Below are 24,188 nucleotides of genomic sequence, written 5' to 3'. Positions count from 1 at the left end.
TAAAATGGCCGAACGTAGCTTGCCGGAAGAGCAGGGAAAAACGACTAGCAGCTGCTCCCTAGAATGACGCCGGACTGTCAGGAGGAAGCGTAGGCGAGCTGTGTTCAGCAAAACGAGCCCTCCTGCAACCGATCTAGGCAGAAGCGTTCCGCGCGGGTGGGTGCCAGGAACCTGGAGGAGCCGGGGCGCGTTTCCGGCGGCTGCAGACGGTGCTGAAGCCCAGGTAGCAGGAGGGTTGGTAAGAAGAGTTCGGGCTCCTGAGAGGAAAGGGAAACGAGTGGAGTCTGGGAAGGAGGAGGTGAAGAGGTGGGACCTGTTCTGCTCAGAGAGGTGGCCAGGGGGATCGGATGGGAGGGAAGCGCCTGACGACTGGTCCAAACCTGTCAGCTCACGTCCAATGCCACGTGGACTTACCTTTGTCTGTGGCTGCCTTTCCGCGACTGTAGGGGTTGTGTCTTGTTTCTGGGCAGCAATAAATGACTCACTGTAGTACTCTTGTGTGGAAAATCCCGTGGACAGGGGAACCTGGCGGATTAAAATCCACAGGGTCGCAAAGAGTGGGACACGACTGAGCATGTACCTACACGTACACACAGAATGAATGATAGCGGTGTGTGTCGTGTATGTCCATAGGGACTGTTTGTGGCTCTTTAGTCCCATTTTCTCCTGGGGAATCGGTGCTTATCTTAAGCTTCCATTAGGAGTTCTCCACCAGTTTCGGGGCTTTGTCTTTTTTTCGTGGAGTTGCAGGGTGATTATCATTTAAGAGATTTTCTTTTCTCTTATTGAGTTCTAGTCCCTGTGACTAGGTAGCAGGACAGACACAGAAGTAAACCATCCCTGTATAGATGCAGCAGGCCAGTGGAAAGACAGATAAACAGAAAATTCAAATATATTGTTACAGTGTTGTAATAAGAGGTAACAGGAGAGAGGTACAGAAAGAGAGAGCCAGAAAGTGGTCCTGCTAGCCAGAGGGATTGTCTTTCAAGATAAGAGGATTCCTTTCTCATCTTGTGGAGAAGGATCAGTTTCTGAGCCCAGTCTTCTGTGTAAAAGGAAAAGTCTAGAATTGGTTCTCTCTAGGCTTCCTTCCAGCGTGATGTCCCATGTCAGATATTACTCATGGTTTTAATGCTCCTACGATCATTAGTCAGAATATGTTTTATGTCTCTTGACATAGCATAAGTTGCATAGGGTTGGGTGATTTGGATTTTGGTCCTCATCCTGGTGCTCCGAATCTGTTTGCTCATTTGTAAAAGGAGATCGTAATGAAAGAATCTCTCATACCCCTTCTACGTCTAAAACCATGACTGTGGCAGTAGGTCAAACCACATATCAGACTGCCCTTTACATTATCACTGTGGACCTCATCTGGATAGTTGAGAAAGATAGTGTCTTTTAAAAAATCTCCCGCCTTAGTTCTGCCACAGTATTGGGTACACAATACTGTGTTAGTTTGAAAACTGGCTCCTGTACACAGAAGGAAAGGAAGACAAAAGAAAGGCCAACCACTCAGATTGGTATGTGGCAAGTGTAATGAGCAAGAGTTTGAGGCCTGTCTTGGGTGGTTGTAAGGTGAGTAGATCTCTGCTCTTGTCCACCAGAATTTTAAAATTATATATAGAGGCCTTAACTAGGTACAGTCATGTGGTTCAGTTCAGATGGTCTCAACAACCCCTTACTGTCTCAAGGCTGCTGTCCTTGGAACAGCCCCTAATGTGAGGACAGTAGGCAGAGTGTAAATCCCAAGGACAGGGGCAGGGGTGAGGCACTTGCAATTGCTGAAATCAGCTGAGTGTCAACTGATGGTCAAAACCTCCTCCAATACTCAATCCCTTGTGACCAGCCCTTACAGTCTCACCCCCTCTCCTGCAGGGTCAGAAGTGTGCCCTGAGAAGTCAGCAAGTGGTTCTGCCACATGGAGGTGGCTTGTTTGGCAGCTATCTGACTGCAGTGGAGGCAGATGCCACAGCAACAATATAAAGGCACATGCAAGAGAAAAGACAGATTAAAATGATTCTCAAAATAAATAACAGTTTTCACCATCAAGAGCCCCATAATTTGAACCATTGATTTACTAAGTCCCTTTATGAGGCAGTAATAATGTCCAAGGCTATTCTGTTTTAGAGGACAGCTTTTCTCATTAAAGATTATTTTAGTGTTCGGTTAAGACAGGCTTTGCACACTGTCATTTAAAACTTGCTGGATGAACTGAGTAAGGGCCTCTCTGTATGTTTTAATGTCCTCCACGCCAGTGGAGGGGACCAAGTGATGGCTCTGTCCATGGGCTTCTCCAGGCAAGAATACTGAAGTGGGTTGCCATTTCCTCCTCCAGGGATAGGGCCTAGGAGTGCCCACATTTCTAGAGACAGTGGACTGGTGGTAGGGTGCTCATCTGCTACAAATGGACAGGTCATTTGGTCATTGTGAGGGTTTGAGCCATGGTAGAGGTGGGTAGATGGAACTTATTCTTAACAACCCCTTCAAAGGAAGGGAGGTTCTTTCCATGATATGCTGTTCCTTTGTGAGAAGCTCTGCCCAGAGGAGCATTGTGTACAGTGCTAGAAGCTGTTGCTCTGTGGGGTGTATTGGGTTTCTGCCCTCTTCCAGAGCTGGAACCAAAATCCTAGGGGTACTCTCCTTCTCTGCCACAGTGCCCAACTCAGACCTTCCGGAGTTATAGGTACATCTAACTCAAATGGTAGCCCAGCTTGGGAGATTCCCAGAGCTTTAATTTGCTTCACTAGTATTTATTGCCATCTCAAAGGCAAATAATCTGCTGCTCTAATAAGACTGCTGCTGTAATCCCCAGTCCCACGTATGCCTTCTCTTTACCATGTGATGTAAGGGATGGAGGCACTGTGCCAGGTGGGGAATAAAAGTCCTCCAAACCCGCCAAATTCCTACAAAGGCTTGTACCTGTTTCACATTCTTAGGGGTTGGATAAGTGTGTACCTTATCAGTGACAACTTCTGGGACAATTTATCCGACCAAAGGACTGCCAAAAACTTTACCAAGGTGTCTGGGCCTTGAATTTTCTGTGAATGTACTGCCCACCTTCTCCCTCATGGATGTTCCGACAAAGCCTGCAGAGTGTCCTACAGCAGGGGCAAGTTATTACGTGTTAACATTATCATATCATTGATATAATGGACCTGTTTTATCAGAGTGGGGAAAGGAAACAGGGACAAGTCTTGGGCTATCACCCAAGCATGTGGGGTTATGCAGGTAGCCATGGAGAAGTCCTTGAAACGTCCATTACTGGCCCCTCTCACATGAAGGCAAATTGATCTTAGTTATCAGGAACTTATGCTTATAAAAAGTTTTCCATAAATCTCCTTGAAGATGAAGCACATTTAAAAAAATATATATTTTTTTCACTGTACCAGGTCTTCATTTCTGTGTGCAGGCTCTCTCTAGTTGCAATGAGCGGAGGCTATTCTAGTTGTGGTGCTTGAGCTTTGCATTGCAGTGACTTCTCTAGGCTCTAGGGTATGTAGGCTCTGTAGTTGTGGCACTTGGGCTCAGTAGTTTGACTCTGAGGATCTAAGCACAGGCTCAATAGTTGTGGTGTGTAGGCTCAGTTCCCTGCGGCATGTGGAATCCTGGACCAGGGATTGAACCTGTGTGCCCTACACTGGCAGGTGGATTCCTCACCATTGACCACCAGGGAAGTCCAAGATGAAACACTTTTGCACGAACAGTTTTGCAAAAACATCATAGTAAAACAATGACTGTAAATGACAAAAAAAACTTTTAAATGGCTATGGCTGAAGATCTTGTGAGAGTTCATTATAATTCAGTTGACAAGGAAATGTAATATTTTTTTGACACACATTTTAAAATTATAGTTGATAACATTATACCAAGACATAGCAGATTTTTAAAAATTTCTTACAAGTATACCCCAAAGAAAGTTTAACATCACTTATTTGACAGTGCTTCCCATATAATTTAATATATTAAGTAGGCTAATTATTTTAATATCTCTTTTTTATAAGGAAAGAGATTATATCTTTTGAATTGTTCTAGAGGCTCTCTGGAAAATCCCAGAGTTAGTTCTAGGTCAACAAAACTATTTAGGAATAGATTTTTGGAGAGCTTATAAAAAATATAAAAAGGTTTTAAAACACAATTAAATAGGATCTTAGGTCACTGTGAATTAATAGTTATCTATTTAACTTAAGTTACAAAGACTCCAAAGGCAACTACAGAAAGTTACATAATTGTTTAAAAAAAATCCCCCAAAACTTTGCCCTTTTAATAGAGAAGACTCATAGAGAAGTACACCCCAAAACTCCTAAGAGAAAAAAACTTTCATTCTTTCTCTGTCTCTTGAAATTGTAAATCTTACCATGTATTTGAAATGTAAATATCACGGGAGATAACTAAAACATTGCCCACAGATTGAAGAAAGAGGGTGGGGAGGGGTGTGAACACACAGTCTGCTATAGGACCCCCCTCCCACAAAATCTAGCCCTCCGTGTCCATCAAAGGCAAGTACAAAAAAATGTTTTGTACTTTTCTTAAGTAATCAAAGACCTGAAAAGATAACATGAAGCACAAGAAATTATTTTGATAAAACACAGAATCTTTTTTTTCTAGGCAAGTTACTCAAAAGGTAAAGAAAAGCCTCTCACAGTCCCATAAGGAACAGACCAGTAGTCCAGCAAAACTTTGTCCTTTGTCCTTTGAAAGAAAATTGTTTCAGCTTTACATAAGTACACTATTGATATCAAAGCTTATTTTTCTTTAGGCCAACTAAATAGAGCTTTTTTACAAATTAATTTTGACAATACTCTGGAGATAGAAAAATATCACCTATATTTATAACATACATCCATAGACATATGAAATACAGATAGACACAAAGAATTCATAGCTGTCTCTCCAAAACTTTAGCCATGAATCAGGTATCCACTCACATGGCTAAAGCCTTTTACTAATATTTGTAGAGAAGACTAAAAATTTGGGAATTTCCTGGCGGTACAGTGGTTAGGACTCCATGCTTCCACTGCAGGGGGCATGAGTTCAATCTCTGGTTGGAGAACTAAGATCACTCAAGCCTCGCAGCATGGCCAAAAAAGTTTTTTTTGTACTTGCCTTTGATGGACGCTGAAGACTAGATTTTGTGGGAGGGCGGTCCTATAGCAAACTGTTTTCACACCCCTTCCCACCCTTTTTCTTCAATCTGTGGGCAATGTTTTAATTATCTCCTGTGATATCTATATTTCAAACACATGGTAAGATTTACAATTTCAAGAGACAGAGAAAGAATGCAAGTTTTCTCTTAGAAGTTTTGGGGTATATTTCTCTATTATCATAAGTCTAGGGTAATTACTGAAAAAGACTTTTTTCTTTGTATTAGGGGTTGGGCAGCGTGGAGTGCTTCATCTCTTTCATTGTCAATCACCACAACATCCTCCCCTTTGCGCTTCTCACTTTCCCAGGGATTCTGTCTCTTAGTGTCCTAATCAGGCTTTGTCACAGCACTTGGACGTTAATCTGCAGCGGCTTGTGCTCCCCTGGCTTTGCTACATAAAAGCTAAGGTCTCCAACTTATCAGCCTGCTCTTTCACCTTGTCTCCCAGCCCCAGAGCTGGCAGAGCAGTGGATGCCTGCATGTTCTTCTCTAACTTCAGCTCTTCTTCCAACTAACTCAAGCTTCAGCCTCTAGTGCCTCTGTGGCCAGTGGCCTGCCCACTGTGGCAGCCCTTCATTTCTCTTCTTTGTCACCTGTGTAGTTTCTCTAACAAACATGTTAAAGTAGCCAGGGTTTTCGGGGCACCCCTGTTCTCCTGTAGTGATCCACAAGCATCAAACATACAGGCCACCTTCCCCACATAGAGGTAGATGTTCAGCTTGGAGTTCCTCTAGGGATGCTTCTTTCTCAAGGCCCATTTCTTCAGTCTCTTGGCTGGCTCACCAATTGGTAGTTCACAAACGGGCCATGTACGCAGAGGGCAAGGAGAGACCAGAGACAGAACACTCTAGGTTGGAAGGTGGCAGTTTTAATAGGACAGGGACACATGAGGCTCATCTTGGCTGATTGCATTGTACCCACCCACCAGAAGCTTAAAATTTATATAGAGGCCTTAACTGGGTTCAGTCACATGCTCCTTGCAGATGGTCTCAGTAACACCTTACCTCTCTCAAAGCTGCATCCTTGGAATGGCTCCTGCTATGGGAACAGTGTACACAGTGTATATTCCAAGGACAGGGGACGGAGTGAGGAGCCTCTGATCACCTGGGTCCAGATTGAGGGTGAACTGGCAGTCACATCCTCTTGATATGACTTAACAGAAGCTTATTAAATCAAATGAAATAGCAATTATAACCCTGGCTTTTGGACCCTTCCCCACTCTGGGATATTAATTCATGGATGAGGGGACTGAGGTGGAATTAGGTTTTTACTAGAGTCCTGGAATTGATGTCACAGATTTAAACCAGCTTTATGGGATAATCTGCTTGAGAAGGATAATGATGTAGGCAGGATATTCAGTGTTGTTTCATCCCTCCACCTGTCTATCCCCAGGACCATGGCCAACAGCGAGCGCACCTTCATTGCTATCAAGCCCGATGGAGTCCAGCGAGGCCTCATGGGAGAAATAATCAAGCGTTTTGAGCAAAAGGGATTCCGTCTTGTTGCCATGAAATTCATGCGGGTAAGTGGACTTCATCTTGCTGTTTCTATTACTTCATAGAAATAGGGGAACACCGTAGGTCAGCCTCTTTCTCCCTTCAGATCATTTTAGGCTTCTCCATTTAGAGTGAACAAATGTCCTGAAATGGTGGCTTCTCCAGAGTCTTGGAACAAAGCAAGTTATTCAGGACTTTCAGAAGTAGCCTCCCTTTTCTCTTGGCAATGCAGAGTTCCACATATTACTGTAGCACAGTGATTTCTGACTCAAAGCCCTGGGCCTGTTTGAGCTGCTAATCTTGAGCTTCCTGAGCAGATCATTTTAGGGACTCCCCCACCCTCACCTTTGCCCCCACCCCCCACCATTTGAGGCAAATTGTTTTTCAGCAAGGAAATCTTTTTATCATTGCTTAATACCTGCCTAGTGTCTAGCATGTATTAGGTGCTATGGGGGCATATAGGGGGAAGTTGTGGTTGTAGGGGAGGCCCACCTGAAACAACAGAGAGCAGACACATTTGCAAGATACCTGCAAAGCAATATTTCAACAACTCCAAAGGATTGATTGGCCAAGAACCCTTCTTCAAACAGACCTGGGAAATAAGAACTTAAATTCTTAAAGCAAATACATTAGGGGATCATCATTTTTTTCCCTATTAAGGGTCAACTTTCATGAATCAATCAGAGAAAGAGTCAACTTTGGACTTTCCCAGTGCATTTTATTTTTTAGCTGTGCTGCATGGCTTGTAGGATCTTAGTTTCCTGACCAGGGAACGAACCTCGGCCCTGGCAGTAAAATCATCGAATTCTAGCCACTGGGCTGCCAGGGAATTCCCTGTCTAGTGCATTTTAAATTTAGTTTGATTTGCACTATAGTTCCACTCTGATGTTTTAGGAAGAGTGTTTTAATATAAAAGGGAGCAGACTGATGTTTAATGCTGAGGGGATAGCATGATAGAATGATTAGAGCCAGGTATTGGACTAGCAGTGCTTTCCAGAGAGTTTGTATACTGAATTAGGTTTTGAAGGTAAAGTGAAATCAAAGTATTATTGATCAGATATTTACCATGTGTTGGGCACATGTGTTTTCTCACTAGCTCTCATGACAACCCAGAGAGATACTTATTTCTATTCCCATGGTTGTTAACGATAAGGAAGCTAATTGAGGCTTGGAGAGTTTAAGTAATGTGTGGTTACCCAGTCGGTGATGCAGTTAGGATTTTAACTCCGGGCTCTCTGACCCGTAAGTGCATACATTTTGTCCTTTACACTGTTTCCTATCAAGGGCTTGGACTTGGTGAAGAATGGGAGGAGGGATAGCTGCCGTGAGCCTACAGGGTTATTTAAATCTGATGTGGAGGAAAGTGAAGGAAAACTTGAGTTCCCTTCCACCTGCCCCACCCCCCCAACCCACCCAAAAAAGCCAGCACCAATTAATAGAATTAAAAGAATGTTGGTAAGGGAAAGTCATCAGGAGACAATCACTGCAAGTTTCCCATTTGGATTGAAGGGATAGGTCAGGATGAATACTAACGGGGTGATGATGTGGCTGTGTAATTTTACTTTGGCAAGAGACGATCAACTGGGCTGAACGATAGCATGTTCAGGATGTGCTTTTTGGCAGCAAATCCCCACGTTTGTGTGTATCACTGAAGTGTGCAGCATTCTGTACGAAGCAGTACCACAGAACTGGGAAAGCCAAGGGATCTCATTAGACCCTTAACGAGCATGTAAGTGGTAGCAAAGAGGAAACACAGGTGAGTCGAGTTGGCATTGCTAAGCAGATGGTTTGCTCTCTATAACTAGTCTGATTTGTTCCCAGATACCAGCCTTGCAACGTGAAAGATTTATTCTTTAGTAAAATGACTTATTGTTAGATGGCATGCGCTTTTGGTTGGTTTGCAATACCTGTGGAAATTGCATGGTCACTGCACTGGGCCTTTGTTATTTTTTAAATGTGATGAGAAATGGCTTGGTTCAATTTGCTTTTCATCCAATGCTGAGACCACCTCCCTCCAAGATTTTAGTTGAAGATTGTTTGGGAATGGAAATTCATTGTATTGTTAGTTTTCCTGTCTAAAATACCATGGCTGGATTCAGCTCTAATGTTCTGTAATTTTATGCTGATCAATCAAGGACAATAGGGGAAAATTGGTACTAAGCTGAACACTTATAGTCCCTGTCTCTTCTTCCCTTTGGTAAGTTGAGTGAATTAGATTATAATAGAACAAGTGAGCTGAGAGCTCATGTTTTAAATAGCAGGATGGCTGAGTGGGAAATAACTAAATTGCTGGTTCTTAAATAGTTTGGGAATGAAATTTCTTTCTCTGTCTCATGGGCTAGGCTTCTGAAGACCTTCTCAAGGAGCACTATATTGACCTGAAGGACCGTCCATTCTTTGCCGGCCTGGTGAAATACATGCATTCAGGGCCAGTGGTTGCCATGGTGAGTGTACATGTTTGGGATGTTGACACAAATGGCTCAGTTGGGAGCAAAGAGTGAATATTGTGATTCTTGCTCCTAATGCCAGGTCTTCACTGATGCAAGGATGCTGAGCCTGGGGCATTGGACAATTAGGGTATGAGTTTTCTGACTCACCAAAGGCAAAATACATTTGCTTAGTGAGCTGAAGACTCACATCTGGGAGACATCAGGAGAGATATGCCTGATTGTAAGCTCCTGGAGGGTAGAGAAACTGTGTCTTATTTATTGTAGTAATTCTTCTCTGAGTAGGTATTGGTTGTCATCTTTGTGCCAGGCTCTTTTTCAGACACTGGGGATATAATCATGAATAAGACAAAAATAGGTAACTGTTTTCAAAGCTTTCCTTGCCTACATATCCTGAAAAGGGAGGATGGGCAGATAATAAAGAAACCAAAAATCATACATATCAGCTAATGATTAGTGATGCACAGAAATGAAATAAGATGACGTAATAGGAAGTGACCACATTAGATTGAGTGGTCAAGAAACATGATTTTCAAACTGAGTTCTGCATGAGAAGGAGCCGGCTATGCACAAATTTACAGTGAAGAGCATTCTCAACCAAGAAAATGGCATGTGCAAAGGACCTGAGGTGGGGAACTTTTTGAAGTACAGAAGGACGTTTGGAATAGATGAAACCTGGTGGGTGAAAGGGAAGGTTGGGTGAGATTAAATCAGTGGCAGAGGCAGAGGCCAGATTATGTGGAGCTATCTTGGCCCTGTACTTCAGGACTGCTGGGAGGCTGTAGGAGTTTTTTACACTTGGTGTTTTAAAAAGGCCACTCTGACTGCTGTGTCAAGAATAGTAGAAAAGCAAGAGGAGTGCAGGAAGACCAATATTCCCAGTGCTGGAACACTTAGATGCCGCAATAAATACTTGTTCAATGAATGAATGTCATTTTATGGGAGCCTTTTATTTTCTTTTTGAATTAATAGTTTTCAGATTTTCTGCCGAGATTGATTTTTTTTCCTTAACCATATCTTCTTTTGTCCTTGGAGGTCTGGGAGGGACTGAACGTTGTGAAGACAGGTCGAGTGATGCTTGGGGAGACCAACCCTGCAGACTCCAAGCCTGGGACCATCCGTGGGGACTTTTGCATCCAAGTTGGCAGGTAGGGGTTCTTGCATTTTACTCTTCTCTAAAGTCCATGTTAGGTGCAGTAAGAATTTGGTTTTCTGCAGCTGAGGGTAGATATGATGCCATATACAGATCAATTTATAATCAGAGTTTATTGTTTCCCTCTTTCTTAATTTGGCTTTTCTTAGTTTGGCTTTGCAGGCCCTCTGCCTTTGGTCATCATCATCACTCTGGTTATGCCTCTGCTGTGAGAGTAGAACCTGGCCAGAGTCTTCCTGAAGGCTCCCACTGCTTGCATTAATGTTCAGATGGGCTGAACATCAGAGGGCTGGATGTGTGGAGGGAATTCTTTGTCCTTACTTTGATGGCAATTATAGGTTTCTTCTTTTGACAAGGAATAATGTACCTGGAGCTTTGTTTTTTTATCCTGCTCTTACGGCTGTAGGCTTTCTGGCAATGGAAATGTGGGGAGCTTCTGGGCAGTTTAATCCTGGTTTTGGCCATCTCTTTCCCCATCCAGGAATATTATTCATGGCAGTGATTCCGTGGAGAGTGCAGAGAAGGAGATTGCCTTGTGGTTTCACCCTGAGGAACTGGTAAATTACAAGAGCTGTGCTGAGAACTGGATCTACGAGTGACTTGGAAGCAGACCACAGTGCTCATCCCATGCTAGTTTCCCTCCCTCCCACAGGCAAGGACCAGGCCATTGCAAACCTGGTTATTTCTGAGAACTTGCTTTTCACTTGGAGGGAAACTCTTGGAGCTGTGGGTGCTCCATGTACAGTGTTACATGCTATCATCAGATTAAAATGTTTAATCTCAAGGAAAGAGTCATTGAGTTACTTTTGTTGTATTGCTTTGTATTTTTTTTTTATTTTAGGTACTTGGCTAATCTAACAGAGTGTAAATACAATATAAATTATTTATATTAACCTGAGAGATCATACATACATGCACGTTTTTTGCCTGTCCCTCTTTTCCCCTGCATTCCGTCCATTCTTGGCATTGAGCCAGTCAACAGCTATCTGCCAGGGATCTGCTAGGTTGCCCAAACTGTACTATATACATTGAGGATTCACTGGAAATAAAAGATATTATTTTTCTTGCTCTTGAGAAGCTCTCAGAGATTCAGTGTTTGAGTGAATATGAGAAGTTGTAACTACTCCAAAACAGAAAAGCTATGTGGATAGTGGGCCTGGATTTCTGAGATGACCTTAAAAGATGCAGGAGTTATCTTGTAAAGGGTTTTGATTTGTTAGGATATTGATTTGGTTGCTTTAACAGAGACAAGATGGAAATGTATTTATTTATTTATAAGTTCAAAGTGGAAATCTAATGTTGATCACTGTGATTGCAGTTAACAGTACTGTACTATATACTTCAAATTTGCTAGATTGGGTAGATCTGTGTTCTCACCACAGGAAAGAGAGAGGGAGGGAGGGCGGGAGGGAGGAAGAAAATGGTAACTATGGGAAGCTATGGTTATATTAATTAGCTTGATTTTATTAGCTTGCAGGTAGATAGAGCCACAGGACCAAGTTCTGGCCAAAGAGATGTGAAAAAGTGAAGATGGTAAATTTAAGGTTGTACCTTGAAAAAGAAGAGGTAATCCTACCTCCCAATTTGCTGGAAGCTGGATATAGGGGTGGTAACATCTATCTTTGGTTAGATGGAGGGAACTGAATCCCTGGACCACCTCAAGGATTAGAGCCTTACCACTATGTACCATTAGAGCCTCACCTCTATACCTGCTTGGATTCCAACACCTCCCCCCCCCCCCCCCCCCCCGCCCCATCAGTTTTACTGAGGTATAATTGACAAAATTGTAAGATATTTAAAGTGTACAACATGATTTGATACAAGTATACAAACAGTATACATTGTGAAAGGATTTATTCCATTGGGGGCCACCTTTTGGAGCAACTGAGGACTAGATGTATTTCTATTTCATACAAAGAATGATGGGGTGACAGGGCAAGATAGAGTACCAGGACTTTGGGGGAATGAATATGTGTGTAGTAAGACAGGAGGGTTGTGAAATTGCATGCCTCATCTCAGGACTTAATGAAGGTCAGGTTCTTTATATCTCAGCTCAGAAGGAATTCAGCAAGACACAAAGGTAAGCAGTAGATTTATTAATATGGGATGCTTGTGAAGGGTACCAGTGGGTAGGCAAGAGGGCTCTTCCCTGATAACTGAGTTTTTTTTTGTATCAAAGGAAAAGTGGGGAGGTAGAGAATGGAGGAAACAGGACAGGCTCCATCTTGAAAGCAGGACTCTATCTTGGGCCGGACTGTGGACTTGGAGCTTTATGCCCGGTATCTATGGAAATGACATTCCAACTGGAAAACCAGAACCCCTGGATAGAAGAGCCCCAGGGCTCCTACCTAGACTCTCCCTCACCTAAAATACCCTAATTATCTGTGTAACCAAATAGAATCATAAATTCTATTATGCTTATTGGGGTATGACCACAGGCCTATTGATAATTGTCCACTGTTAACTACCTAGGCTTAAGGCATATGAATCACGGGTTAACTTTGATTGTATCTTTCTTTTCCTTTGTTCAGACTAGTTTCAGGAAATTTGGGGAGGTGGGTTTGGGCACATATACTTAGGGTATATAAGGTTTTCACAAAAACTGGTCAGGGTCCTTGGCTAAGAAGAGACTCTGCCTTAGGCCCACCAGTGTAATAAACTCCACTATCTGCATTGTCATTCTGGGTGAGTTTGTTTCCCGGAACGCGTGGCTACAAGACCACTTTCTTCCTCTTCTTTCATAAATATGTTGCAGGAAAATGGGGCACAAGAGGATGGTCTTGTCCTAGGTCTTGGGATGGGCCACCAAGTGAAGGTCCTTAAATTCAGGAAAGAATTTAAGAGCAAGCCATAGTAAAGTGAAAGCAGTTTTACTGGGAGATACACATTCTGTTACTGAACTTGTGTTCATGTGCCTGATGCACAATTAGGCCAAACAATACCTAAACATTGGAGTTTGGAGCAGAGAAAGACTTACTGCAGAGCCATGCAAGGAGATGGGTGGCTCATGCCCCTGAACCCCTTCCCCTTCTCCACTCCTGGCCCCATTTCGCAAAAGGTTTCAGCAAAGCATTATTAAAAGGTCAGGTAAAGGAGTGGGGTTGTAGGGTGTGTGATCAGCTTGTGTACAATTCTCTAATTGGTTGATTGTGAGGTAATAGGGTGATGTCGCTGGAGTTAACATAATCCTTAGGCTCTAGGAGACCTGGGGGCTAGGTGTCCTTGGTCATCAAATGGTTAAATATCTTCCATTTAGTGGGGGCTTTCACATGTGTAGAACTACTCAGGAAATGTGCATCAGGTACTATTATCTCAGTACTTCAGAGAGGAGCTAAAGCAGAGGATACTGGGGGAAGGGTCTGTGTCAGAAAGCCCCATGGGGGCCTCAGTTCAGTTCAGTCGCTCAGTCATGTTTGACTCTTTGCGACCCCATGAATTGCAGCACGCCAGGCCTCCCTGTCCATCACCAACTCCCAGAGTTTACTCAAACTCATGTCCATCGAGTTGGTGATGCCATCCAGCCATCTGATCCTCTGTTGTCCCCTTCTCCTCCAGCCCCCAATCCCTCCCAGCATCAGGGTCTTTTCCAACGAGTCAACTCTTTGCATGAGGTGGCCAAAGTATTGGAGTTTCAGCTTCAGCATCAGTCCTTCCAATGAACACCCAGGACTGATCTTTAGGATGGACTGCTTGGACTAGTTGGTTACAATTCCATAAGTAGTCTGTCTCAAGAGGCAAAGCAGCCCTGAGATGTGGGGTGGTTAGTTTTTATGGGCCGGGTATTTCCATAGGCTAAAGAGTAGAAGGAATATTCTAATCACCTTGGAGAAGGAGTGGGGATTTCCATGATTTGGGCCACTGCCCACTTTTTGGCCTTTCAGTCTTGGCCTTGGAACTGTCATGATGCCTGTGTTTGTGTCATTTAGCATGCTAGTGCATTACGATGAGTATAATGAGGCTCAAGGTCTACTGAAGTTGAATCTTCCACCATTTTGGGCCTAGTCAGTTCTAACTAGTTTTTGTTGTATCCAGTTTTTTTCAAGGCTGTGTTATCTTTTAAGGATTGTGCCCTGCCCCCTTCTCTTTTTGTTTATACCTTCTCCAGTCTTCCCAGCAAGAAAAGGAAAGGTGAAAGGCAGAGGGCTGCTATTGACTATAACCACAAGGTGCTATTAGTGACCAGACCAAGAGGCAAACAGCTTTGCAGAGAAATATTCATGAAATTCCCACTCTTTCCCACAATTGACATTTGATAACTCTGGAAAGAAAACCCAAATAAAAGTGTGCTACAGATTGGGGCCCAAGGGAACACTAGGTGTTCCTGCTCCAGAATGAAGACTGCCAGTGTACTGTGGTTTAATGCTCTGCAGCTAGAGGTTTGGAAAGTCAGCAAAGTGTAATAGAGGCCTGGAGTGTCAAGTCATCTAACACAGGTTATCAGTGCAGTGCCAGGACTACCAGGGTGATGACACGCAATTCCTGTGGTTAGCTCACTGCCCTGAGCAGAGAGTATGTTTGCCCATCTCAGGCTGTAAGCACTGCTGGAGAGGTGGAGGTGGGGGAAGCTGGTCACCACCAAAGCTAGTAGTTTGCCAGACAGAGAGGAGCTAGAGATTGTCTGCAAATGTATGACAGGCCTGATTTCTGTGAGAGGATCTAGAATCTTATCAAGGGTGTGTCTCAGACTGAACTGTATAACCTGGCCACATAATAGTGCCAGGGCAGAAGAGACGGTCATCTCACGGTGGGAACGTTGCAGGGAGGAAGCCAATTCGGACTCCATGTTCGAAATTGTTTCTTTGACTTTTCATTGCCTTATTATTGTAATCATACTTAATGGCCTCCCTGGAGGACCCTGCCCCTCTGCTTGACAGGAAAGTGCCTTTGTTCAGCTCTTGGACAGACAGTTTGTTCCTGCCCACCTGTGAATAGAGATTAACACACCCCATCCAAAGGCTGACCATTCCCTTGGAGATATTTTGCAAGACTGAAGACCCTTTCACTTTACTTCCCCAACGCCTCTCCCTCTCTAGTCTGTTTTTTGATTTTAGTTCCTCACTGCTTCTTTCTCTCTGATCTGTGAAAGAACCTGGCATCCATAAGATGGTTATTTTGAAGCGCTAACCTGCCAACGTCTCTGTCAGCTGCTTTCTGAATAAAGCTGTTTTCCTGCCTCAGCACCTCCTCTCTTGGCCTTTTGTGTGGCGAGCAGAGCAAGCTTGGACTCCATAACAGGAAAGGGCAGCTAAACTGGGCTGGGAAGGCTGGTGGAGAGACAGGCAGGAAGGAGCAGGGTATAGGGCATTTTGTTAAATTAGCCTTGGATGCCATCCTCCAGGCAGAGGCAGTAATCAAAGCAAGGCGGAGGGTCAGATGGTGTTTGAAAAGGATGCTGACGGAGGCTCCTTGCGGGGAGCAGTGAGGTTGAGGCGCGTTGGGAGGCTGCTAGTTAAGATGAGGGGAGTGGAGGGCTTGAAGCAGGGCTCAACTTGCTTGAAAGGAGGGAAGGGGAAACGACTTCACACGTAGGATAAGGGCTTGTGCCAGACGGGGAGGAGAGAAAGCAGCTCTGGGTACTCGGTGGATGGGCAGAAAATATGGTACTGACTCGCACAGAGTCGGACACGACTGAAGCGACTTTGCAGCAGCAGCAAGACCTGGAGATGTTTGAGTGCTAGGAGATACTGAAGACAGGAGTTGGACTGGACGCGTGCAGTTCTACTAGGGGATCATCCAGGTAGGGGAAAAAATCACTTCCTGCCCCTGAAGCCCTAGCCAGCTTCTTCCTTAAGCTCGGGGCTGGTCAGAGTCTTCCGAACGCGTCCGGCCTCGCGGGTTGGGCGGCGGGTCGTCCGGGGTGTGGCTACCGCCGGCCCCTCCTCCGCGGGCTCCCAGCCAAGTCAGTTGCTCAGCTCTCGGCTCAGGTCTAGGCTCTGGCCCTCATCGCTACCCGCACCCGCGCTCATCCCCTTACCGGTAAGGTTGCGGCTCCGCTCCCTTTCTCGCTCTGGGGCCCCTCCCCGCTCGTGCCGCGTCAAGCGGGTCCCGGGCCGCAGGCGTCCCCTGGGTCCCGCAAGCGTCCCCTGGGTCCCGCAGGCCTGGCTTTATCCCAAGATTTGGCCGCGTGTCCTCCGCGGCAGCTCTGGACGGCCGAGGGGCGCTGGCTGGGTGCGGGTAGGGCTTGGTTTCCAAAAGGTCACGTAGCGGCGGGAGGCGGCGGGCGGCTGCGGGCTGGGGCGGGCAGGCGCGGGCGCCACGTGGCCTCCCGGCCGGCGTCTGACCCCCTCGAGGCCTGTGTGGCCGCGGACACCGGGCCTTGATTACACCTGCCGCCCACAGGACCATGGCCCACGCGGAGCGCACCTTTATTGCTATCAAGCCCGACGGCGTGCAGCGCGGCCTGGTGGGCGAGATCATCAAGCGCTTCGAGCAGAAGGGATTCCGCCTTGTGGCCATGAAGTTCCTTCAGGTGATGCGCCCCGCTCCCTTTCCCCCGGCTGCGGCGTGGTCACGGGTGGTTTTCCTTCCCCGCAGCGCCGATCCGCGTCCTTTTCCGAGTGGGAAAATCTGGCTGATCTAGGGCCCGCGAGAACTTCCTTTCCCCTCCCTCCCCAGGGCGCCTGGGGCCCGCCGACCCTTCCCCAGGCCCCGGGGGCGGGGTGTGGGCGGGTACCCTTGGAAGGTTAAACGGAGGTAAAGTGACTCAGGTTGCGATGGGGCTGTGGGCCGCAGGAGGGCAGCAGGGAGTGGAGAAGGCCTGTGTCCTGGGCCCACGCGGGTCCACCCAGGCACAGGATGGAGACTGCAATCCTTTTGTGCTTCAGTTTTGCAACTCCTGGATGACTGAGGTTTTAGATGGGGCTTCCGTTCCTCTGCCCTTTCCCTGCAGGCTCCCTTTGGCATAGGACAACTTTTTATTTTCCACATTAAATTTGGGGCACAAATCTGGACCTCAGGGGATACATATCTAAGAACTGAATTTTAAACCAAGCTCCTCAGTGAAGAGATATTTCAGTTAACATCAGAAATGTTTAAAAGGGCATTATGAAAGGGCCAGAGGATTTGATATGACCTCTCTTTGGAATAGTTCCTTTGATTGCAGCCAACACTTAACTCCATAACCACCTTCTTTTAAGGATTATAACATCTGTATTACAAGGTCATTGACATGTTAGTGTGTGTTCACGATCAGAAGAATCTTTCTGCTAATAAACCCATCAGTTTCATGGTTTGGATGAGATTTTTAAAAAAACACATCTTAATGAATGTGAACTTAAATACATAACCAGGCTTTTAGAGAACCTACTAAGTTACTGGGGTAGGGAGGAGATCTGAGTAGTTTAATTCCTAATTGGTACCTTCTCTTCAATGCCAAGGCCTCTGAGGAACTCCTGAAGCAGCACTACATTGACCTGAAAGACCGCCCATTCTTTCCAGGGCTGGTGAAGTACATGAACTCAGGGCCAGTTGTGGCCATGGTAAGTTTCTTGTGGTGGAGGAGGTGGAACCAAGTGGAAGAATAACAGCTGATAGGTAACTGGGTTTGCTCAATGTCTTCATGTCCCTTTTTAGACATCATCTCCAGATACCCCAAATTCTTTGTTTTACAAATGCAGCCTGCTTGTGGTTAGTTTACAAAGCAACTGGGAGCTTGGGAGGAAAAAGGAAGCGAGAATCAGACATAACAAAAAGTTCTTTTAATCCTGTGCTAGAAATGAAGTGGTCTGTTTCTTCCTGTGGCATTAACTTCCAATTGGAAGTGAAGTGAATAGAAGCAGGGGGTATAATACAGGGTCAATAAAATTGTTGAGAAAGAAGACCTACTTCCTGTTCCCTGACAGTAACCTTTTCTTCTTTGTTTTTCCCTGGGATACACTTTCCCCTTTCATGTCAGTTTTTGCCACATCTTGCTCTACCAATCTTCTATGATGCCCTTCCCATTGATCCCGTTCTAGTCTGGTCACTTTTCTTTACCCTTTCATCATTACTTTTTTAGAGTTTGTGACCGCACAAGAATTTTTCAGTCTTGTTAATCTCTTTCAGACTAGGAAGTCAAGTTGGGCAGACCTTTTCTCTGTATCCTAGCAATACACTTGGGATGGAGTATGGAGTATTTTATATCAGCCCCTATTACTTCTGGGGTTGGTTGATAATCAGGTCACTGATTGGTCTGATTGATGTGTGCTGTTGTTCCATTGAAGTTGCATTCAACTCTCTGCAACCCCATGGAACGTAGCACACCAGGCTTCCCTGTCCTTCACTGTCTCATGGAGTTTGTGCAAAATGTCCATTGAGTTGGGGATGCCATCCAACTATCTCATCCTCTGTCACCCCCTTCTCCTGCTCTCAGTCTTTCCCAGAATCAGGGTCTTTTTCAATGAATTGGCTCTTCGAACCAGGTAGCAGAAGTATTGGAGCTTTAGCATGTCCTTCCAATGAATATTCAGGGTTGATTTCTTTTAGGATTGACTGGTTTGATTTCCTTGCTGTCCAAGGACTCTCAAGAGCCTTCTCTGACATCACAATTTGAAGCATCAATTCTTTAGCACTCAGTCTTCTTCATGGTCCAACACTGAATTTGTACATGACTACTGGAAAAACCATAGCTTTGACTAGATGGACCTTCATTGGCAAAGTGATGTCTATGCTTTTTAATAGGCTGTCTAAAGAGTCACACACGACACTGAGTGACTGAACTGAACTAGGTTTGTCATAACTTTCCTTCCAAGGAGCAAGTGTCTTTTAATTTCATGGCTGCAGTCACCATTCGCAGTGATTTTGGAGCTCAAGAAAATAAAATCTGTCACTGCTTCCACTTTTTCCCCTTCTATTTGCCATGAAGTGATGGGACTGGATGCCATGATGTTAAGTTTTTTTAATGTTGAGTTTCAATCTACTCTCTTTCATCCTCATCAAGAGACTGTTTCCTCTTCACTTTCTGCCATCAGAGTGGTATCATCTGCATATCTGAGGTTGATCTCCTGTCAATCTTTTTCTTTTTTTGCCCTTCTGGCAATCTTGATTCTAGCTTGTTATTCATCCAGCCTGGCATTTCACATGATAGACTGTACATATAAGTTAAATAAGCAGGGTGATAATATATGGCCTCTTTGTGGTATGCCTTCCCCAATTTGGAACCAGTCAGTTGTTCCATGTCTGGTTCTAACTATTGCTTCTTGACTCGAATACAGGTTTCTCAGGAGGCAGGTAAAGTGGTCTGGTATTCCCGTCTCTTTAACAATTTTCTACACTTTGTTGTGATCCACACAGTCAAAGGCTTTAGTCAATGAAGCAGAAGTAGATGTTTTCTGGAATTCCCTTGCTTTCTCTATGATCCAGCAAATGTTGGCAATTTGATCTCTGGTTCCTCTGCCTTTTCTAAATCCAGCTTGTACAATTGGAAGTTCTCAGTTCACATACAGTTGAAGCATAACTTGAAGGATTTTTGAGCATTACCTTGCTAGCATGTGAAGTGAGCTTAACTGTATAGTAGGTTTGAACATTCTTTGGCATTGTCCTTCTTTGGGATAGGAATGAAAACTGACCTTTTCCAATCCTGTGGCCATTGCTGAGTTTTCCAAATTTGCTGGCATATAGAGTGTAGCACTTTTAACAGCATCATCTTTTAGGATTTTTTTCCTTTTAATAATAGTTTATTTTTGGTTGTGCTAGGTCTCTGTTGCTGCGAGAGCTTTTCTATAGTTGCAAGCAGGGGCTACTCTAGTTGTGGTGCTCAGGCTTCTCACTGAGGTGGTATCTCTTGTTGCAGACCATGGGCTCTACAGCGCTTGGGCTGCAGCAGTTGTGTCCCATGAGCTCAGTAGTTGCTGCTCCTACACTCTAGAGCACAGGCTCAGTGGTTTTGGCGTACAGGCTTAGCTGCCTGTGGCATGTGGAATCTTCCCAGATCAGGGATTGAACCTGTGTCTTCTGCATTGGCAGGTGGATTCTTTACCACTAGCCATCAGGGAAGCCCCATCTTTTAGGATTTTAAATAGCTCAGCTGGAATTCCATCACCTCCACTAGCTTTGCTCATAATAATGCTCCCTAAGGCCCACTAAGGGCTTCCCAGGTGGCGCTAGTGGTAAAGAACCTGCCTGCCAATGCGGGAGACAAAAGAGACACAGGTTCGATCCCTGGTTTGGGAAGATCCCCTGGAGAAGGAAATGGCAACCCACTCCAGTATTCTTGCCTGGAGAATCCCATGGATAGAGGAGCCTGCGGGCTGCAGTCCAAGGGGTCGCAAAGAATCGGACACAACTGAAGTGACGTAGCACTAGCATTAAGGCCCACTAAGACTTCACACTTCAGGATGTCTGGCTGTAGGTGAGTGACGACACCATGGTGGATATCTGGGTCATTAAGACCTTTTTTGTGTAGTTCTTCTGTGTGTTCTTGCCACTTCTTAATTTCGTCTTCCATTAGGTCCTTACCGTTTCTGTCCTTTATCATGCTTGTCCTTGCATGAAAAATTGGTATCTCCAATTTCCTTGAAGAAATCTCTTGTCTTTCCCATTATATTTTTTCCCTAAGAAGGTCTTCTTATCTCTCCTTGCTATTCTCTAGAACTCTTACTTTCAGTTGGGTGTATCTTTCCTTTCACTTCTCTTTTCTCAGCTATTTGTAAGACTTCCTCAGGCTGGTTCTTTGCCTTCTTGCATTTCTTTTTCATTGGGATGGTTTTGGTCACTGCCTCCTGTACAGTGTTACGAACCTCTGATCATAGTTCTTCAGGCACTCTCCCTACCAGATCTAACCTCTTGATTCTATTTGTCATCTCCACTAAATAATCGTAAGGCTTTGATTTAGGTAGTATCTGAATGGCCTAGTGGTTTTCCCTACTTTCCTTCAATTTAAGCTTGAATTTTGCCATAAGGAGCTGATGGTCTGAGCCACAGTCAGCTCCAGGTCTTGTTTTTGCTAACTATATAGAGCTGCTCCATCTTCGGCTGCAAAGAATCTGATTGTGGTATTGACCATCTGGTGATGTCCACAGATAGAATTATATCTTGCATTGTTGGAAAAGGGTGTTTGAGATGATCAGTGTGTGCTATTAGGTAGAGGTAAATGTTTTCAGTGGTCCTGATGGCAGAACTGATGTACTTCTTTTTTTCCTACTGTCAAGGTCTGGGAGGGCCTGAATGTAGTGAAGACAGGACGAGTGATGCTTGGGGAGACCAACCCAGCAGATTCTAAGCCAGGCACCATTCGTGGTGACTTCTGCATTCAAGTTGGCAGGTAAGTTCTAAGGGGCATTAATCACTTTTCGTTAAAGCCACTTACTTTGGGTTTAAAACATGTATTTTCGGCATATTACAATTTTAGAAAAACTTGAACATTTAAATTAGGTGGTAATTATCACTGGAGGAATGCTTTCTTAAATAGCTACTTCTCTAGGCTACTTAAAATTTAACCCAAGACACTGCACAAGGGAGTTGCCGTTAGGTCCTTTGTGACAACAGAAAGTGACAAGAGTGGGGCAAGAAATGTTTTTAGTGTTGGCTCTGCCTTGGGGTGCTGTGTCCAAGGGTGTGTCACTTTGAGCCTTTTTGCTTCCCTCACCTACACAAAATGTTACAAAAATTTTACAAAGTTAGGAGGATTCAAATGAAATAGAGAGTCTCAGTAAGTGTGAATATTTTGGTTGGGCTTTGCAAATTAATGTTGTAACAAATACAGCAGAAATGGCTGTTAATAGTGTTACATCTCCTTTGGGGTTTGGCCTAGATAGTCCTATATTTTTCAAAATTTGAGAAGGAATGTTTTGTGGCATGGCAATTCTGGGTATAAGCACTGTTTCAAAAACTTAGAAACATAGTAAAGTTGAACCAAGGAATGCCTTTGAGTTCAGTATCTTTATAGTTTTACAGTTGCTTTTAAGAGGAAATAATTTGGGGTCATCAGCTGCTTCAAGGGGCAACTGGCTGAAAAAGTCTTTAGTGGCTCTCCTTTGTTTCATCCATTAAACAGACTTTCTTGTACTTTAAAATGTGGTAACTAGTAATTATTCTTCTTAGGAACATCATTCATGGCAGTGATTCAGTAAAAAGTGCTGAGAAAGAAATCAGCTTGTGGTTTAAGCCTGAAGAACTGATTGAATACAAGTCTTGTGCTGTTGACTGGATATATGAATGAGAGATGGTCAGAGCATCAGTCCCTTCAGGCACCACTTCCTGTGTTCCTGGGCACAGCTCTTCATTCCACTGATATGGAAGCAGCAGGATGGATGTTTCTTTCCTAAAGCATATTTACCAATAAAGCCTTTAAAAACTACATACAGCTTCCCGTGATTACTCGTTATTAAGCTGGAAGAAGTGACCTGGTCCCCTGGCTACTGTAGTGTTATCCACTGAATGAATTCTGCTTGTTATGGAAAACTCATCTGATCCTTCTCAGCATCTAGTATACTTCCAGGCTAAAAGGAAAGCAGTGAGGCTGAAGAGGACAAGTGCGGCACTGGTTGCGTATCTGAGGAAATAATGAACACTGTAAGATCTCAACCATCTAGTGGATGTAGAACTGCACATTTCTGTACAAAAATTCTGTTGCAACTTTGTAGGATAAACAGACTAGTCAAGTTGTCCAGATTTACACTCTTGTTGACTGCAAATTGGGCAAGTTGAAGAAGTGGAAAATGGAAACCTAAGGATATCAGTAAGATGAGGATACCATGGCAATGCAGGGTTAAATGAAACAATGTATGTAAAGCTGTTTGACCTAGTGCCTGGCCCATGGCTGGTACAGAAATATTCCCTGCAATCCTACCTCCCTTCTTACTCTCTACCCTAGAATGGGATATTTAAGATTATTCCCTGGGCTAAATTAGTTAAGTGGTTACAAAATCCATATTGTCTGTTTTTAAGGTTAATTTTACTGGACTGGCACAGTTGTAAAATGATACCAAACAGTACCTATCATTATCATCTGGATTTTGCCTTAAAAATTAGATTATAGAAATATGTGGGTTTATGAATAGCTGTTTTTGGAAACCAGTGACAGCTTTTTATATGTCACTTCCACATAAAAGACTTAACATTTTGTGGTTTGTTTCTTTTGCCATGGGCTTCTCGGTTCCCCAATCAGGTACTGAACCCAGGCCACTACAATGAAAGCCCAGAATGTTAACCACTATGCCACCAAGGAATTCTCTCAATTTTTTGTGTTTTTTGCACACACCGCTATAGTATAAGACAATGACAAATACATCAATCAGTTCAGTTCAATTGCTCAGTTGTCTGACTCTTTGCGACCCTATGGACCACAGCATGCCAGGCCTCCCTGACCCTTACCAACTCCTGGAGTTTATTTAAACTCATGTCCATTGAGTCAGTGATGCCATCCAACCATCTAAAAATCCTCTGTTGTCCCCTTCTCCTCCTGCTTTCAATCTTTCCCAACATCTGGGTCTTTTCAAATGAGTCAGCTCTTTGCATCAGGTGGCCAAAGTATTGGAGTTTCAGCTTCAACATCAGTCCTTCCAATGAATATTCAAGACTGATTTCCTTTAGGATGGACTGGTTGGATCTCCTTGCAGTCCAGGGGACTCTCAAGAAGTCTTCTCCAACACCACAATTCAAAAGCATCAATTCTTCAGCACTCAACTTTCTTTATAGTCCAACTCTCACATCTATACATGACTACTGGAAAAGCCATAGCCTTGACCAGACAGACCCTTGTTGGCAAAGTAATGTCTCTGCTTTTTAATATGCTATCTAGGTTGGTCATAACTTTTCTTCCAAGGAGTAAGCGTCTTTTAATTTCATGGCTGCAATCACCATCTGCAGTGATTTTGGAGCTCAAAAAATTAAAAGTCTCACTGTTTCCACTGTTTCTCCATCTATTTGCCATGAAATGATGGGACCGGATGCCATGATCTTAGTTTTCTGAATGTGGAGCTTTAAGCCAACTTTTTCACTCTCTTCTTTCATCAAGAGGCTCTTTAGTTCTT

At 44.2% G+C, this 24,188-nt stretch overlaps 2 protein-coding genes across 5 annotated transcripts; both read left to right on the top strand.

Annotated features, from left to right (window-relative positions):
- Positions 1-35: 35 nt before the first annotated feature.
- On the top strand, positions 36-11,028 carry NME1 (NME/NM23 nucleoside diphosphate kinase 1). 4 transcript variants are annotated; one of them, XM_061143710.1, is made up of 5 exons: positions 36-298; positions 6,536-6,665; positions 8,982-9,083; positions 10,122-10,234; positions 10,721-11,028. In XM_061143710.1, exons 2-5 carry the CDS (start codon positions 6,540-6,542, stop codon positions 10,836-10,838), a joined length of 459 nt encoding a protein of 152 aa, XP_060999693.1. In that variant the 5' UTR covers positions 36-298; positions 6,536-6,539; the 3' UTR covers positions 10,839-11,028. The 4 variants fall into 4 exon arrangements, with proteins under 4 accessions (XP_060999693.1, XP_060999692.1, XP_060999690.1 ...); XM_061143709.1 differs by having other exon boundaries at positions 38-223; XM_061143707.1 differs by having other exon boundaries at positions 40-306.
- Positions 11,029-16,061: 5,033 nt separating this feature from the next.
- Positions 16,062-22,513, top strand: NME2 (NME/NM23 nucleoside diphosphate kinase 2). The gene is made up of 5 exons (XM_061143706.1): positions 16,062-16,215; positions 16,579-16,708; positions 17,616-17,717; positions 21,366-21,478; positions 22,258-22,513. The coding sequence occupies exons 2-5, from the start codon at positions 16,583-16,585 to the stop codon at positions 22,373-22,375; spliced, it is 459 nt and encodes a 152-aa protein (XP_060999689.1). The 5' UTR covers positions 16,062-16,215; positions 16,579-16,582; the 3' UTR covers positions 22,376-22,513.
- The last annotated feature ends 1,675 nt before the right edge of the window (positions 22,514-24,188 follow it).

Source organism: Dama dama, chromosome 5 (genome assembly GCF_033118175.1).
Source record: "Dama dama isolate Ldn47 chromosome 5, ASM3311817v1, whole genome shotgun sequence".
In the NCBI taxonomy this organism is placed as follows: domain Eukaryota; kingdom Metazoa; phylum Chordata; class Mammalia; order Artiodactyla; family Cervidae; genus Dama; species Dama dama.
The sequence above is the reverse complement of the archived record's forward strand: the minus strand, read 5'-3'. Positions and strand labels throughout refer to the sequence as shown.